The sequence below is a fragment of the Trichosurus vulpecula genome, chromosome 7 (genome assembly GCF_011100635.1).
Source record: "Trichosurus vulpecula isolate mTriVul1 chromosome 7, mTriVul1.pri, whole genome shotgun sequence".
Lineage (NCBI taxonomy): Eukaryota > Metazoa > Chordata > Mammalia > Diprotodontia > Phalangeridae > Trichosurus > Trichosurus vulpecula.
In genome coordinates this window covers 202,008,446-202,024,323 of record NC_050579.1, presented here as the reverse complement: position 1 = coordinate 202,024,323, position 15,878 = coordinate 202,008,446, and the positions used below count along the sequence as shown (strand labels likewise).

At 38.0% G+C, this 15,878-nt stretch overlaps 1 protein-coding gene across 1 annotated transcript in view; it reads right to left on the bottom strand.

Annotated features, from left to right (window-relative positions):
• COL12A1 (collagen type XII alpha 1 chain) overlaps nucleotides 1-15,878 on the bottom strand; it is a 135,772-nt gene that overhangs the window by 82,562 nt on the left and 37,332 nt on the right. Inside the window, exons 13-14 of the mRNA XM_036767144.1 lie at nucleotides 7,051-7,323; nucleotides 1,213-1,479 (exon numbers count right to left, since the gene is read on the bottom strand). Coding sequence (XP_036623039.1) covers nucleotides 1,213-1,479; nucleotides 7,051-7,323 — 540 coding nt within the window. The remainder of the gene's footprint in view (nucleotides 1-1,212; nucleotides 1,480-7,050; nucleotides 7,324-15,878) is intronic.

The following is a 15,878-nucleotide window of genomic DNA, read 5'->3' as shown; positions in this document are numbered from 1 at the left end:
ATAAAGAAAAGGAAAGTTGTAAGGAACATTTCAGGCATAAAATCAACTGTATTTGGCAAGTGAATTTGTTGAACAAGGTGAAAAACAGAGAAGAAACAAAGGAGACTCCAAGATTTCAAGCACGAGTTACTAGGAAGATAAGAGTGCCAACAAAAGGACTAGAAAAGTTAGGAGCAGGGGCAGATTTTGAAGGGAAGATGATGAACTCAGCTTTGGACATGTTGAATTCAAGATGTTTGCAAGACACCTAGGAACAGATATCTAATAAGTCATTAGGAACTTGGGGCTGGAGTTCAAAAGAGCAGCTGAAGTTGGAGACGGACATTTGAATGTGATTTGCATAGAAGCAATAACTGAAGCCAGGGAATGACATAACATCACTACGGGAAAGAGTGTAGAGAAAGAAGGAAAAAAAGGATACCTACTCTTAGGGGACAGGAGGCGGCAAAATAACCACCAAAGGAGGCAAAGAAGGAGTCGAAGAGTTAGGATAAGAGATAAGAGAATCAGAGTCAATGTTTCTTATAAATGTTCATACACTGAGTTAAATTCCATTCTCTTCCCTCATCAGTTTCAATAAACTATGAGTCAATGGTGGGATGTAATGGCCAAAATAAATAATGGGTTACCTCATGAAAGGTAGAGTGCCCAGGACTAGTAAGGTAATAGTCATATTAAATCTTGTCCTGGTCAGACTGAGTATGACTATTTGGGAAAGCAGAAGTAAGATGAATAGCATGCACAGCAGAGTGACCAGCATGATCGAAGACTTTGGATTATTCTACGGAGGGTTGTTTGAAGCAACTGTCAGTAGTTAGTCTGGATGAAGGAAAACTTTTTGGAAGGGAAACAGGGTGGATAGGGGAAGGGTACACTAGTAGACTTCAAGTGCTTGAAAGGCTATCACGTAGAGAAAACAGACTTGTTCCTGACTTCAGAAGTCAGAATCTCGAACCCAATGGGAATTGCCAAAAAGCAGACTTAAGAGTTAATATAAAGAAAAGTTCCCTAACAACTGGTTATCCAAAAATGGAATGGGCCCTAGCACACAGCTAGATCCTCAGGTAAGGGCTGAATGATCACCTACTGCATGCAGTATAGATGAGATTTCTATTCAGGTATGGGTTAAACTAGTAGATCTCTTAAGTCCCTTCCAACTCTGGGGTTCTAGGATTCCAAGAGCTTAAAAAGCACCTTTAAAATTATACATACATGTGGTTCCTGATCCTTGCCTGTGCTTTCCTTCTCCTGTCTTGTAAATTGGAAGCACTGTGATGTCATATGTGGTTTGAGGCTGAAGTCGTTTTAACACAGTTGATGTGACTGTGGGTGGCACTTTGGCCACCATCTGTCTTCCTCCTCCACGAGGCCGGTATACAACACGATAGTTCACAACTTTCCCAGGTGCTGGTTGCCAAGTGACTCTCATTGTCGTTTCAGTCTCATCGTCAACTCTCAGAGTCCTGGCATTTTGAGATACTGCGGGATGCAAAGCCAGATTAAAATATATGTCAATAAAAAAATAAAACATGTTATATAATCATAAAACACTATTTAAGCAAAGAGTAATGATGTGTGCTTTGATATTCAAGTACTGTAAGAAAGGCAGAATAGTGGATAACGTTGTAGACCAGAATTAAGAAGACTTGAATTCAAATACTACCCCCTGCCATTTGCTGTCTGACTATGAGCGAGTTGCAACTTCTCTGGACCTTAATTTTCCCATCTATAAAATGGAGATAATAATAATACCTTTAGTACCTACCCCACAGGGTTCTTGAGGCTCCAATGAGACATTCTTGTAAAATATTTGCCAAATATTAAATCTCTATATAAATGTCAAGGATCATGGTGTTTCATAGTTCAGCGCTGTAATCTATTGTAAACTGAGAATTTAATAAAAGATCCCAAGAGACCTTTCTTGCCTATCCCCTGAAAACTAGAAGTCTGGATCTTAGGGATTTCCTAGTTGAGTGTTAGGGAATTTAGAAAAGAAAACATCCTTTTCCTGGGACAAGTTTTTAGAAATTTTATCCCACTCCCATCTGTAAAGAATTTCTCTTAAAACCTCTTTAAATGCCTTGAGGAATTTTACAGCTGTTAGTTCTGCAAGGGAATTTTGACAGGGGCCATTGAAAGGAGTACAAGAGTGACCCAGAAAATTACTTTAGCCAGAATGAAGGTTGTTAGTGAAATTGCTTGTGTTCTCTCCCAAGAAAATGTAAAGAAGAGGGATATAAAGAGATAAGCCATTATATAATGTCTCAATAGTTTTAAAATTAGGTTTGTGAAAATTTAGCCTGGTGGGACTCCTTCATGTGGAAAGTGTTTACTCAATGTATAATAAACATCACTGGCAAAAATAATCTTTCTCTGATATTTAGGTGATTTTCACTTAACAAAAGGGTAATTAAACTTCTTTTTTCTTTTAGAGGGGGGAGGCAGGGCAATTGGGGTTAAGTGACTTGCCCAAGGTCACACAGCTAGTAAGTGTGTCAAGTGTCTGAGGTGGAATGTGAAATCAAGTCCTCCTGATTCCAGGGGTGGTGCTCTACTCACTGTGCCACCTAGCTGCCCCGGTAATTAAACTTCTAACAGAGATCATGTAACTTCTGTTCTTTACAATGCCAATGTGGTGTTTATATTCTGCCAATACTGTCAGCATTTTTATTTCGTTTGTTCAGAGATTAGATACTTCAAAAGGTTAGAATTATTTTATATAGGAACAGACTAAGCTCCTAGGGAAAACGATTAAAATTTGCCCTCACTATTTGAAAGAGAGAAGGGGTGGAATAAAGAGAGAGAGGAAAGAAGGGAAGGAAAAGAAAAGGGAAGAAAGGGGGAAGGGAAAAGGAGAATAAGAGAGGGGAAGGAAGAGGAAAAAGGGGAAGGGAAGGGAATGGAAGAGAAAGGGAAAGAAGGGGAGAGAAAGAGGACATGGAGGGAGGGGGAAGAGGAAAAGAATATGAGAGGAAATGGAAAAGGGAGGGAGAGAGAGAGGAGGAGGAAAGAAAGAAAAAGGAAAGGGGGAAGGGGATGAAAAAAGGGAAGGGGAAGAAGGAGACGAAAAAGAAAAATGAAGAGACAGAGAAGAAGAGAAAGAAAGAAAGGCAGCATGACATAAGAGATAAATACCTTGCCTCTGTTGGGAAAAATTGGTTCAAGTCTCCCACCTCTGACACTTAACCTAATGTCAGAGTCCCAGGCAACTCTGAAAGACTGTAAGTTGCAGATATGTATTGGTAAGAAAAATTCCCTCACTGGGAGCTCCCAATGCCAAAGGTATTGTAAGTCTTGACAGAATAATAATAACAATAATAGAAATAACAAAGTAACCTAAAATACCACAGTCGTTCATCTTTGTTCAGGTAAAGAAAAACTGCAGTTTCCTACTCTGGATCCCTTATGGGCAGTGGGGTGGGGGAGGGAGTGTAAAATTGCCAATGATGAGCTAAATGAGTATACCAAGAGATTCCAAGAAAAGTATAGCTCAGTGGCTTTCCACCACAGTAATCAGAAGCTCTTAACCTTTTTGTGTCATGGGCAACTTTCTAAAATAACATTTTAGATGCATAAAATGAGATACACAGAATTACAAAAAAAGCTAATTATGTGATATACTGTTATCAGAAAGTTTTTTTTAAAAAACAAGCTCACAGACCTTAGGTTAAAAACCTTTGCATTAAGGGATTATGGAGGGCCAAAAAACTGAATGATTTGCCACAAAATATTAACCTTTTGAAAAGCAAATACAAAATCTGAAACTTGGGTGTTCAGTGAAGCTATACTCTTATTATGATGGATATGAAGAAAAGATAAATGAGTAAGTTAAAACACATATAAATAATCTAAGATATCTTCATCTAAAACGTATTCTAACCCAACTCACAATTTTCTATTTTTATAAATTATCGGATAAAGATGAACCAGTTTGAATGAAAAGAAACTAACTAAAAGTTTTCCCATTTAAAAAAACTATAATGTCTTGCTTGAGCTCTTAGGGAAAAAAAAGTGATGTCAACATTCAGTGAGGCTACCACTGGCTCAGGATTCTCATTATTATCAACTACTACAAATGTGGGTTAAGATGTGGTATGCATGATGGGCCTATCCTAGGAAAGGCTTAAATCACAGGATTATATACTTTGAGCAAGAGTTCTTAACCTTTTTCGTGTCATAGAGCACTTTGACAGTCTGATGAAATCTACAGACCCCTCCTCAGAAGAATGTTGAAAGGTTTTTGTTGTTAGCTTTTTGAAAATTCATAATGGCAGAAAATTCCAGATTTCCAATGGAGGTTGGTGAAAATAAAGATGTATTTTTTTCTCGTGCAAGTTTAAACATCTGCTGAAAGCTATAAGTTATCCCTTGGAGGTCTGTGGACCCAGGATTGAAAACCCTAGATTTAGACCTTGAAAGGACTTCAAAGGTCATCAATAAAACCTCTTCATTTTACAAATAAGACAATAAGTCCCAGAATGGTTAAATGAATCACCCGAGTTCACACAAGTAGTAAGCAGTAGGAAGGGATTTGAACCCAGGTCTCCTAACTCCAAAGTTAGCACGTTGTCAACCATTCCATAATGACTCACGTGCTGAAATACCAAGAGTTCTGGCTATTACATTCACAGAACTAGTTTTTACTTCAATACTAAAAAAAATCAAACCTCTTCAGAATGAGTATCAAATCTCTTCCTCCTCCATAAGATGCCCAGTCTAATTTCACTGATCTTCAAAGTTCAGAAGAATGTAATATGATCACACAAAAAAAATCCTTGGGCGCTGTTATGAATAGCAACCAGCGCTCCAAAAATCTGTTACCACTCCCCCGACACAAGTGCTAAGATTCCCAGGCTGTGCAAATACTTAAAAAAATCTAAATATGTTTAAACCAGACTTTTGAATTTCATGCTTCATACTATGATATCTTGCAGGCTTCTTAGTTATACCCTTTCTTTATAATAAACTACAGAAAATAAGTGAAGGAAACTTCAGCAAATTTCTGTACATCTAGTGCTAATTATTAACTGACCCTCGGGCTTTTGGAAAAAGCAGCTAGGTTGGCTCACTACCACAAAAAAAGTTCCATGGTGCATGTCATGGCATCACCACCATGATATCATGGTCCTCTTTGAGAACAAAGGACAAACAACAACAACATGGACAAGTTGCGCTATGAATTGCTGTAGTACCCTCTCTTTTCCTCTCCCTTCCACCCCATGTTGCTGACATCTCCTCTCTTCCATGGGATGCTTCCAGGTAGCAATACCACTAAACTAGCTATCTCAGACCAGGAAAACATACCTATCATACACACACATGTATCCACATATACATATGCATCCACGTACACACATACACATATACACATACAAATGCACATACGTTAGTTTTCTCTGCTGGCATCTTGGCCACAGCTCCAATTCAGAATTCTAAAAGAATCCCATCATATTCCTGGACCTTACAATGTTTCCAAAGCTGTTTAGCTGAAAGCCATATTGAAATTACTCAACAAAATGTTCCCTACTGGAAGCAGAGAAGACAGCATAAAACTTTTCATACCTTTGAAGTAAAAAGTTCCTTGTAAATTCCATCTGTGCTACGAATATAAAAGGCCTGATACCTTACCCCTTACCTATAACAACTTTTCAACAATATTTTCCAAATTGTTTTATCTTCCACAGTAAAAGTTCAAAAAGTAAAAATACTCAGAGATGGCTAGTGTAACAAGTTAACTTCTTCCCCCTCTAACGTGTTCTCTAACTTTAACCTTTGAAGTAGTTGACCCTTAACCAGCAATGGAGTTCAGTACTACTCAGGTTTCTCCCAGTCCAGAGGAGGCCTTTTAAATTTATTAACAACAAAATCAATCAGTCAACAAGTATTTTTTGAGAAAGTACTATGACTCAGCTTCGGGGAGGTAGAAGGCAATTTAAGATTCGTACTAACACATTCCTATTCAAGAATTCCCTTCGCAAGAATTTATTAGAAGATTCACACGTTCAAGGAGATAGCATATAGAGCGTGATTTTTGGCAAATGCAATGTTTGTTGATCTTAAGAAATCTACATTTTTACATTTTCCAAAAACAGGAACGATATACTTTTAATAATCAAAGAAATTAATTGGAAGCTTCACTCACATGTTATCTTAATTTGCTATACATTACTTATTTTTACATCAACTGAACTTCTGCCAAAAACCAATCAAAATACACATTCTTAAACAACAGCCAATACATCCCAGATATAATATTAAATTTACCATGGAAACCAACTATGTCAATATACTTTTCTGCAAAATTTAATTTTCTGTTAGATTATGTAGAACTATAGAGAATCTGGTTATGTTTGACACAAGCCAGTAACAGATTTCTTTGTCTGAGAATGTTAATTTACACTAACTCAGTTCTTAGTTCATCCCTTGAGATTTTTCTCTAAAAGTAAACAAGTTATAAGGGGGAAAAAATCAGTGAGGTCAGATGTGGCATTAAGCTTGGAATAAAGAATGTATAATGTTTACTTCCAACATTTAAGGGATCTTGAAAAGCAAGCTACTTTAACAAGAAGATAACTACATAACTATGTAACACAACTAGACTAGAAGTAAGTAGAGGGAAGAGATTTTCTGAGTTTACTTTCCTTTCCTAGGAAGTGGTGGAGCAGTGCTCTGGTCCTTTCTCACATTCATCTTTTCTCTCAATTCTTATAGGTTCTAAACTTCCCTAAAATAAACAGCATGGTTTAGCTGATGGAGGACTGGACTTGGAGTCACTGGACCTGATTTTAAAATCCTGCCTTAGACTTGTGCTAGTTTCCTCACATGCAAAATGGGAAGGAAGGCTGGATCTGGTGGCCTCTAAAGTAGCTTTTAGCCCAAATCTGTGATCCTATGGTCCTTTCTATGCCTCCTGAGTCTTAAGTTTCAATATGAAGCAAATACATGTAGACTGGAGAACCAACTATATATATATTCACATTTTTGAATATCTATTAACATTGATCAGAATCCAAAGGATAATAAATACTAACAGTGTAAAATGTCACCTACATTCAGTTGTAGCTTCTCCATTCAAAGGATTCCCTTCCCCACTGGTGTAGGTGGCAAATATTGAAATCTTATATTTGGTCTCTGGCTGTAGATTTTCTATCACAGTATGAATTGCATCTCCAGGAAGATTCTTCTCTCCAGCTTCAACATCGTCATAAAGGGATCTCCATGTAACTCTGTAACCACGAACCATCCCTGGTGCAGATGTCCAATACGCTCCAATGGAAGTGTCAGTGATATCTTTAGTAATCAAGTCCCGAGCAGAACCTCGTTCTACAGAAGAGAAATTTTAAAAAAAAGGGAATCAGTGCAAGAATATGCATTATACATATAAACATCTAACCTTTTCATTTTTTTCAAATTTATATTCAGTTCATAGAAGATAATCTGTTGAGCTTGATCTCACAAAGATCCAAGTTCAAATTCCCTCTCTGACATTTACTAGTTGGGTGACTCCTGGGTAACTCTCTACGTGCCCTGGGTAATTCCCTAGGATTTCTCTATTAAGTCATAGACATGTTGTATCTGAATTAGTGGACTGAGCTCCCCTACAGAGAGTTCCTAACACGATGAAATCGTCAATTATACAATATTCATCCTTATTATTCAAAGAGTTCCTTCCAGTACCTCAATATCTATCCAAAGTTGAAATCATTATCTATCAACAATGAACCCTTCCTGCTATCTTCTCTATTTCTACCAAAAGCAGCTTTATTCTCATTCTGCCAGGTTTGAAACTTCAAAATCATCTTTTGATTCTTTTCTCTTTCTTTTCCCCACATCCAATTGGTTGCCTGCTGCTGTCACTTCTTCCTTAACAACTTTTTTGATATCCAACCCTTCTTACCCATCCCCTGCCATCATTCCAAATCAAGTTCTTCTTATATTACAATGCAAAAGGCCCTTTTCCTCCAAAATTTTCCTCTTCCTATCATGAAAGCTACATAATTAATCTTCTTTAAATGCCTAATCAGCTGGTGAGCCTAACTAAAAACTTGGCCTCTTTGCTGTTTGTCACAAAAGACACGTCGTCCCCCAACTCCATGAATTTTCACTAGTTGTCCCCCATTCCTGGAATTTTCTCTTTCCTCATTCATCTCTGACTTGTAGATTTCCTGGCTTCCTTAGGTTTCATCTAAAATCCCACCTTCTGCAAGAAAGCCTTTACCAATCCCCCTTAGTGCTATTTTCTTCCTCTGAGATTATTCCCAATTTATCCTGCATATATCTTGTTTGTAGATAGTTGTTTGCATGTTGTCTCCCCCATTATGCTGTGAGTTCCTTAAGAGCAGTTACTAGGGTGGGGGGGGGTTGCCTTTCTTTCTATTACCAACTCTTAGAACAAAGCCTGAGCCATTGGAGGCACTTAGAAAACATTTGTTGACTTGACTTCAAATAAAGGATAGTCTTGGCAAGGCACACAGGGCCCTCTACAATCTGTCCCCAATCTATCTTTCCAATTTTATCTCCCATATAACTCACATGAACTCTCTTTCCTCATCTGTAAAATGAGGGAATTGGACTAGGTGAACTTTGACTTCCCTTCCAACTCTAAATCTATGAAAGCTACTACCTCCTATGACCTCAGATTAGTCACTTATCCTCTCTAGGCCTCAGTTTCCTCACCTGTAAAATGAGGAAGTTGAACCAGATGGCCTCTAAGGTCTCTTCCAAGCCCAAACTGATGATCCTTTGTATAGATTTCTATCCCCATTGCCTAGCACAGTATAAGGTATTTCATGAATGTTCATTGAATTGCCCTGAGTGGAATTGTACATCTCCAATTTCTTTTCTATTGTCTCAAATGTCATTATGATATCTCCCTTCTATTCCCTCTATAAAATAAGTTCCTAACTTATATCTTCAGGATTTTCCCATGGACCTCATCCCCTTTCATGCCTCAGTTACCTTGGGGCATGGACCATGGTCCTCAAAGGTTTTTTCTACAATTCTACTATAAATATATATAGAGATATATAATACTATATGTTATTACGTGTTATTATATGTTGTTTTATGTTATTAGATCTGTATACATAATATATATATATATATTAGATGTTTAAAGCTGGAAACAACCATCTAGATCAACTAGCCCACCACTCCTCTTTTAATGAGAGGCTAGGGAAGTTCACAGTGAACTTGCTGACCATCACATCTACTGGCATAAAGCTCTGGGACTGGACCTCCAAAGTCTCCTCATTCATACAAAGCCCAGGACTTTTTCCACTGTTCTGTGCTTTCTACCAGTCTAATTTAAACAAATCTCTAGCTGTAATGTGTGGTTCACTAAAACTCTAAAACATGACCTCATTCCAATGGCAAAACTAGTTCCAAATATCCATTCCTTGTTGTTGGCTTTTATGGAGTTATAAATGTGAAAGGGTAACCTTTCAATGAAACTGAAAAAACATCCATTCTTCTAGAACACTGAAAAAGTATTAGTTAATAAAGGGGCTATACTCTAAAGTGGGGGGGGGGACAACTGAAAATTTCTGTTCCCAAATTCAAGCCTTTTCATTCAATAAAAAACATTAATATAATCCAAATGGAAAATAAGAAAATAAGAAAACCCAAACCACAGCTTTCTCCCAATAAAACGGCTACTCTTTCCATATTTTAATGTAATATAAATACACAAGTCACTTTATATTGGCTGCTTCAAATAGGATTTCTGCCATAATATGACATCAATATAAAACTATCTGCTTTCCCAGCATAATTTTTAGCAAGCTATTGCTGGGTGTTCAAACAAGTGATACAAAAAGTCACTGTAAGAATTCTGAAGATCATTATTGTTTCAACTATCATAAAGTTGCCATAAAGATGGGAGAAAAAATAATGTATGCCTTGCAGTTATGTGCAACAACATTCTGGAACCTGAACAGAAAAGGTAACATTAGAGGAAAGAAAAGCCACATTGAACAACAACAAAACAACAACAAAAAAAAGATATGCAGTTCAATGAAAAGGGGGAAAAAAGCTTGGGCTTTTTTCTGAAACCTCCAGTCCAAGTGGAAACTTCTAACTCTATTATAAATAACTTAAGCGGCTGACAGAACATTCTATCTGGGGTGGGGGAGGAGGGGAAAATTAGACATGCATTTCACTGTAATCAGAGAAACATTTCCAAAATCATAGCAACTTATTTTCCATCAAAGTTTGTGACTGCTTTATATAAGGTGGGGAGGAGTGGCTGTGTTTTAAACTTCAAAAATTACCACAAGTCATGTATTTTCTTTGCATGCAACAACACGCAAGTATAGCTTTATAAGAACACCTTCGCACTAAATGTTATTCAGGCAATAGGACTCTGTATTTGACATGTATATGGATGCAGAGTCACAGAATCACAGTATCTCAGAATCAGCAGGGTACTCTGTGACCATATACTGAAACTTGTTATCTTTACAAGGACTCTCCTCAACAACATATACCACAAGTGGTGATCCAGCTTCTACCCAAAGACTGTGAGAGTGAAGCCACTGCAACCTGAAGCAAACAACCTGATACCCAGTTACCTTCACTCCCACTTCCCTAATCCCTCTCTTTGACATCTTCCAATTTCTAATTCTCCCAACTCCCATCCCCATTCAGCTACTAAACTGCTATATGTTTCTGGGAAGATTCCAAACCACTCATAATGTCAAGAAGTCCCATTTGTGTTGAATGTAGACTCTAGACAAATTTCATCCTCAGGCACCAAAGCAACTGGTAGATGTGACTGCTAAACTATTGTCTGAGATCTCTGAGGAATAGAAGAGAATGGGAGGGTTTTCTGGATTAGTGCCAAAGTTATTCCAAGTCAATTGAACTCAATTCAGTTTAATTCAACAAATACTGTGCATCCCTAGACAAAAATAAAATAGTCTTTGTCCTCAAGGAGATTATATTCCGCTGGGGTGGAGGGGAAATGTTATACACAGATAAGTGAATAGTGTCCATGTATCTCACTTTTTCACACTACAGAAAACGCTCCCTCCATTTTTGTCTAATTAATGTCTTATAGCCATGAGATTCAGTAAAAGGGATTGTTCCCAAAGATACCCTCTCCTTGTACCCTTTCTCCCTACTAAAAATCCACTCAGTGAAGCATTAGTGAAACACAAAAAACATGAGTGAAACTAAAGCTGATTCCAATGTTGCAGTGGGTTTGGGGTTTTTTTTTTCACATTTAATGCTGGGATGATTTGGGAGTGGGGAACAAGAGACATCAACACTTCCAACTTGTACTTATTTTCTTCCAAGGATTCGCCTCTCAGCCCATTTTTATTCCTACTTGCTACGATGCTCTTTGTGACATTATACTCATTCCCATGACAACAGACTTCAGTGTCACAAACACAGCCAAATGATTTCATTTTGAGAATGAGTAGGTGGCCGGTGGGGAGATTGTAAGAAAAATACAAACTCAAACATACTTCTGAACTCACTGAAAAATGGACAAAGAAATTTACTAGCCAAGTAAGGGAATTTTTCTCAGGGTTTTTCCATTTACTATTCTCAGTTCTCAATTTAAACGTGTCCTCTGTATCAAGAAGACTTTCTCCACATCTACCACATTCTGGCTATGATCATGATCCTGAGTAAGTCACTAAACTACTCCCTTCTCTAGGGCACTTTCTAAGACCAAGTTCCAGAGAATGTGCTAGCCTGGCTTGGTTAAGGAAATTCTACCCCAGGAATTCCCTGCACTGATGAAATCAGAGGTCCTATCCAAAAAAATAAAACTAATGGAAGATCTTTGTAAAATGGATGAATCTGTGATGGTCACTAGTTTTAAGAAGAAAAGATCATAGAAAGTTCTTTTTCAAATATAATACCTCAAAAATCCCTCCTTCAACAAGGAATGGATTAAAAAATGAAAAGTTTTCTACATCAAACTGTTCAAAATATCCAATCATGACTTATTGAATTAGTATTTATTGATTTGGATAGAATAAAATATAAATAATCCAGTTTGAGGATTTTTTCTCCCAATCTTTCTCCATACTACAGTCACTCTCTATGGTCAAAAAAAAGTAGACTCAAGGAAAAGTTGGCTAAAGTTAACAGGAACCTCATCCAGGACCTGTGGTTGAAAAAGTAAACAAGGAGCAAAATTTACTGACTTCCAACTCTTAGGAGTGAGTCAGTTAATCAAAGACATTTATAAGTACTGAGCACCTACTGTTTGCAGTGCAATTCTCACTTGTTGATTTCTGCCCTTTTCCCAGACACTATATCAGTTTCTTCGATCCAGTAATTTTATGCTTGGTACATGACCCTACCAGTATATTTATTATAAGAAAATCTAACTCCCATTAAACACTGAAATTCCCCAAAGAGTTCAATATTTCTTACTTTAACAACCAAAATTAAGTATTATATAAAAAAATAAACAAATGGAGAAATGGAAACTCATGCTATTTAAAGTCCAATGACCTGGCACTTACTACCTAACTATGTGAACTCAGGAAGTTACAACCTCTCTGGACAAATGTTATCATGTGTAAAATGAGAGGTTTGGTCTCTTCTCAATCTTTATCATTCTTGACCACCTTTGTAACATTTGACATTATCTGTTTCTGGATACACTCTCCTCTCTGGGCTTCCATGTTACTGCTCTCTCCTTCTCCTACCATTCTGACTCATCAGTCTCCTTTTCTAGATCTTTATGTGACACTCACTATCTGTGGAGGACATATCTGGCTGTTAGAGACCTATTATTCCAGGGTTAGAAATGCAGTGAAGGAACTCCTGTCCTCACTGGCTTCTTCCAGGCCCTAAAGGCCACTTTCCTAGCAAAGGCCTTGTGCCTACTATGAGATTTCCTCTCTCCTCTCTCTTCCCTTCCAAATACAGATTGGAGTCCTAATTTTAATCCCTCTCTCTACTTCTTAGAGTTTCCAAAATAACCTGGGCACAGCTGGAAATAAGCAAGACTGATGGGTAAAATGTTAAGGATTCTCATGAATATGCAATTTTTAAGATGTTATGTAATCAAGGTATGATATTAGCCTGTTAATGTTCTGATATCCTGAATTATATGCCCGTTCTTCTTATGTTACTCTTACTTCTGAAAATGTTGCTTCTGACAATGTAGTCTGTAGTTTCTCTTAATCTCACCTTCAGAGGTGTGCCTCCCTGAAAGGTAGTACATGTCATCTTCAAGTATTTGAAGGACTGTCATGTGGAAAAGGGATTCAACTTGTACTGTTTGGTAGCAGAGGGCACAACCAGGAGGAAGTGGGAAAAGCCACAGAGAAGCAGATCTGGGCCTGAAGTAAGGAAAAATCTTTCTAATATAGTTGTTCAAAAATAGAACAAATTGCCTCAGGAGGTAGTGAGTGGCCTGCCACTGGAGATCTTTAAGCAAAGTCTGTTATGATGGTAAGTATGCTGCAGTAGGGATTCTCATTCTGATAAGAGTTGGACTAGATGGTCTGAGGCCCCTTCCAACTCAGAGAATCTGTGATTTACAAGAAAGAGTCTATTTATTCTGCTGCAAGAAAGAGAGCAGGGATAAAGAATAATGACCCAGCTCTCTCACTATTTCATACTTGCCAAAATCTGATATATCTTTAGAAATGTTGATGCTGGAAAATTTTACCTGATTTTCCAATGTGCATAAAATATCATCAAAAACTCTTTATTAAGTGCATGTATCACTGTGCTGGGTGCTCTACAGGATAATTTAGACAGGTGGTTTTTTACTGCTCTGAATGTCTCCAAGTGTTTAGTTTCTACATCACTTTTTTCCATATACCAAGCCAAACAATTAATATCTCATTTAAGTAACTTTCCTATATATCATAACCCTTTCCGTTACACAGTCTAAAAACCAAATCATTGCAGAGTTCAACCAGAGCTGTAACCTGGCAGCCAGGGCAAAGTTGGCAGGTTAGGTGCAAAAGAGAGGGGAAGGAGTCTACCATGTGAGAGCAATGAAGTTGTGCTGAACAACCGCCAGAAGGTGAAGGGGAAAGACGAAGGCACAGAAACAAGTTCCTCTGATTGGTCCTAGACACTCTGAACAACCCTCAGAATGAAGAATGGGGTGGGATGGGGTATAGGGATCCATACCAGGCAGATCTGGCCTCGGCCACTTACTAACTGTGTGATGCTGGGCAAGTCACTTAACCCAGTTTGCCTCAGTTTCCTCATCATAAAAAATTATCTGGAAAAGGAAATAGCAAACCACTCCAGTATCTTTGCCAAGGAAATCCCAAATGGGGTCACAAAAAGTCAGACACAACTGAAACAAATGAACAATAACAATATACCAGGAAACTCCTAGGAAGAATTATCAGGCAGAAAGCAATAAGCATGATAGCCCAGAAGAGGGGTAAGACTCTTATGGTGCCTCACTATGCAACACAGATGTCAAACTGATCTTCCTGAAACACAAGTCTGACCATATCACCTCCACTTCCAGTGGCTCTCTATTACCTCTAAGATCAAATATAAAATCCTTTATTTGGCTTTTAAAGCCCTACATAACCTGACCCCTTCCTACCTTTACAGTCTTCTTACACTTTACTCCCTTCCACATAGTCTGTGATCCAGTGACACTGGCCTCTTTGCTGTTTCTCACACCAAAAACTCTGAGGATTTTCATTGGCTGCCCTCCATGCCTGGAACTCTTTCCCTCCTATTCTCCATCTCCTGGATTCCCTGGCTTCCCATTAAGTCCCAACTAAAATCCCACCTTCTATAATAAGCCTTTCCAAGTCCTACTTAATCTTAATACCTTCCTTCTGAGACTACTTCCAATTTGTCAGATAGATAGATTATATAAGTATATTATATCTATATTAGATAGACAGACAGACAGATAGATAGATAAAGGGATGGGTAGATAGATAGAGGGAAGGGTAGGTAGATATCTTGTTTGTGCACAGCTGTGGACTTGCTGTTTTCTCCATTTTCTCCATTGAGAATAGGGTTTGTTTTTTGCCTTTCTTTGTTTAACACAGCACCTAGTAAATAGTAGGTCTTTCATATATGCTAATTGAATATAACAGGAAATTTCTAGGAGAGGTCAGGCATGCAGAGGATGGCATCCTGGGCCCAAGCTTCATTTGACCTTCCTAGTGCAATTACCAATACAATATCGATTAACCCATGAAGGCAATCGAAATGTTAATCAGACTTGAACATGTTTTATTTTCTCTCCTTCCACTAAAGTTCATGGAGGTGATTTTAAGTTCTAAAAGGCTATGCAAGTGGAGCTTGATCTGTAGCAAGTTCTACCAAGCTGGAAAGGTCTGCGTCTATCCTCCAAGGACTAGCCTAGCTAAACACATTCAAATCCTTACTATGTACTAACATTATGATCCTTCTGTTTCCTCATCTGTAAAATTAGCTGGGGGGAGGGTTGGGAGGGGTCCCTTTATGGCTCTTAAATCTTACAATCGTATGATCCAAAATTGGCTCAATTATTTTGGCCATAGTAACTGGTCTAAGGCCATTAGAATCTGTTCCAGTGTCGGGAATATCCACACCAACGAAATCACAGGTAGCTGAAGCAATGAAGCCTGTGGTACCTTATATATGTTTCCAACTAGCTTTCGTTGAATTTCAAGCACCACTTTCACCAATAGATGTTAAAGTAAGCCCTCTCCAAAACTAATTTGTTCTTTCTGCTAGAATGCAGCTCCCAAAGCCTCCAACTTTCCACTTAGAAGTAACTGAAGACCTATGCTTGGAGAAAGCTTATGTTGGAATGGAGTTGATTTACAACTACTGAATTGAAATCTCTGTTTCAAAAATTAAACTCTGGTGTTACCTATATTAAAAAAACAGGCAAATAAATACATGACAGACAAGACACAGGTCATGCTAAA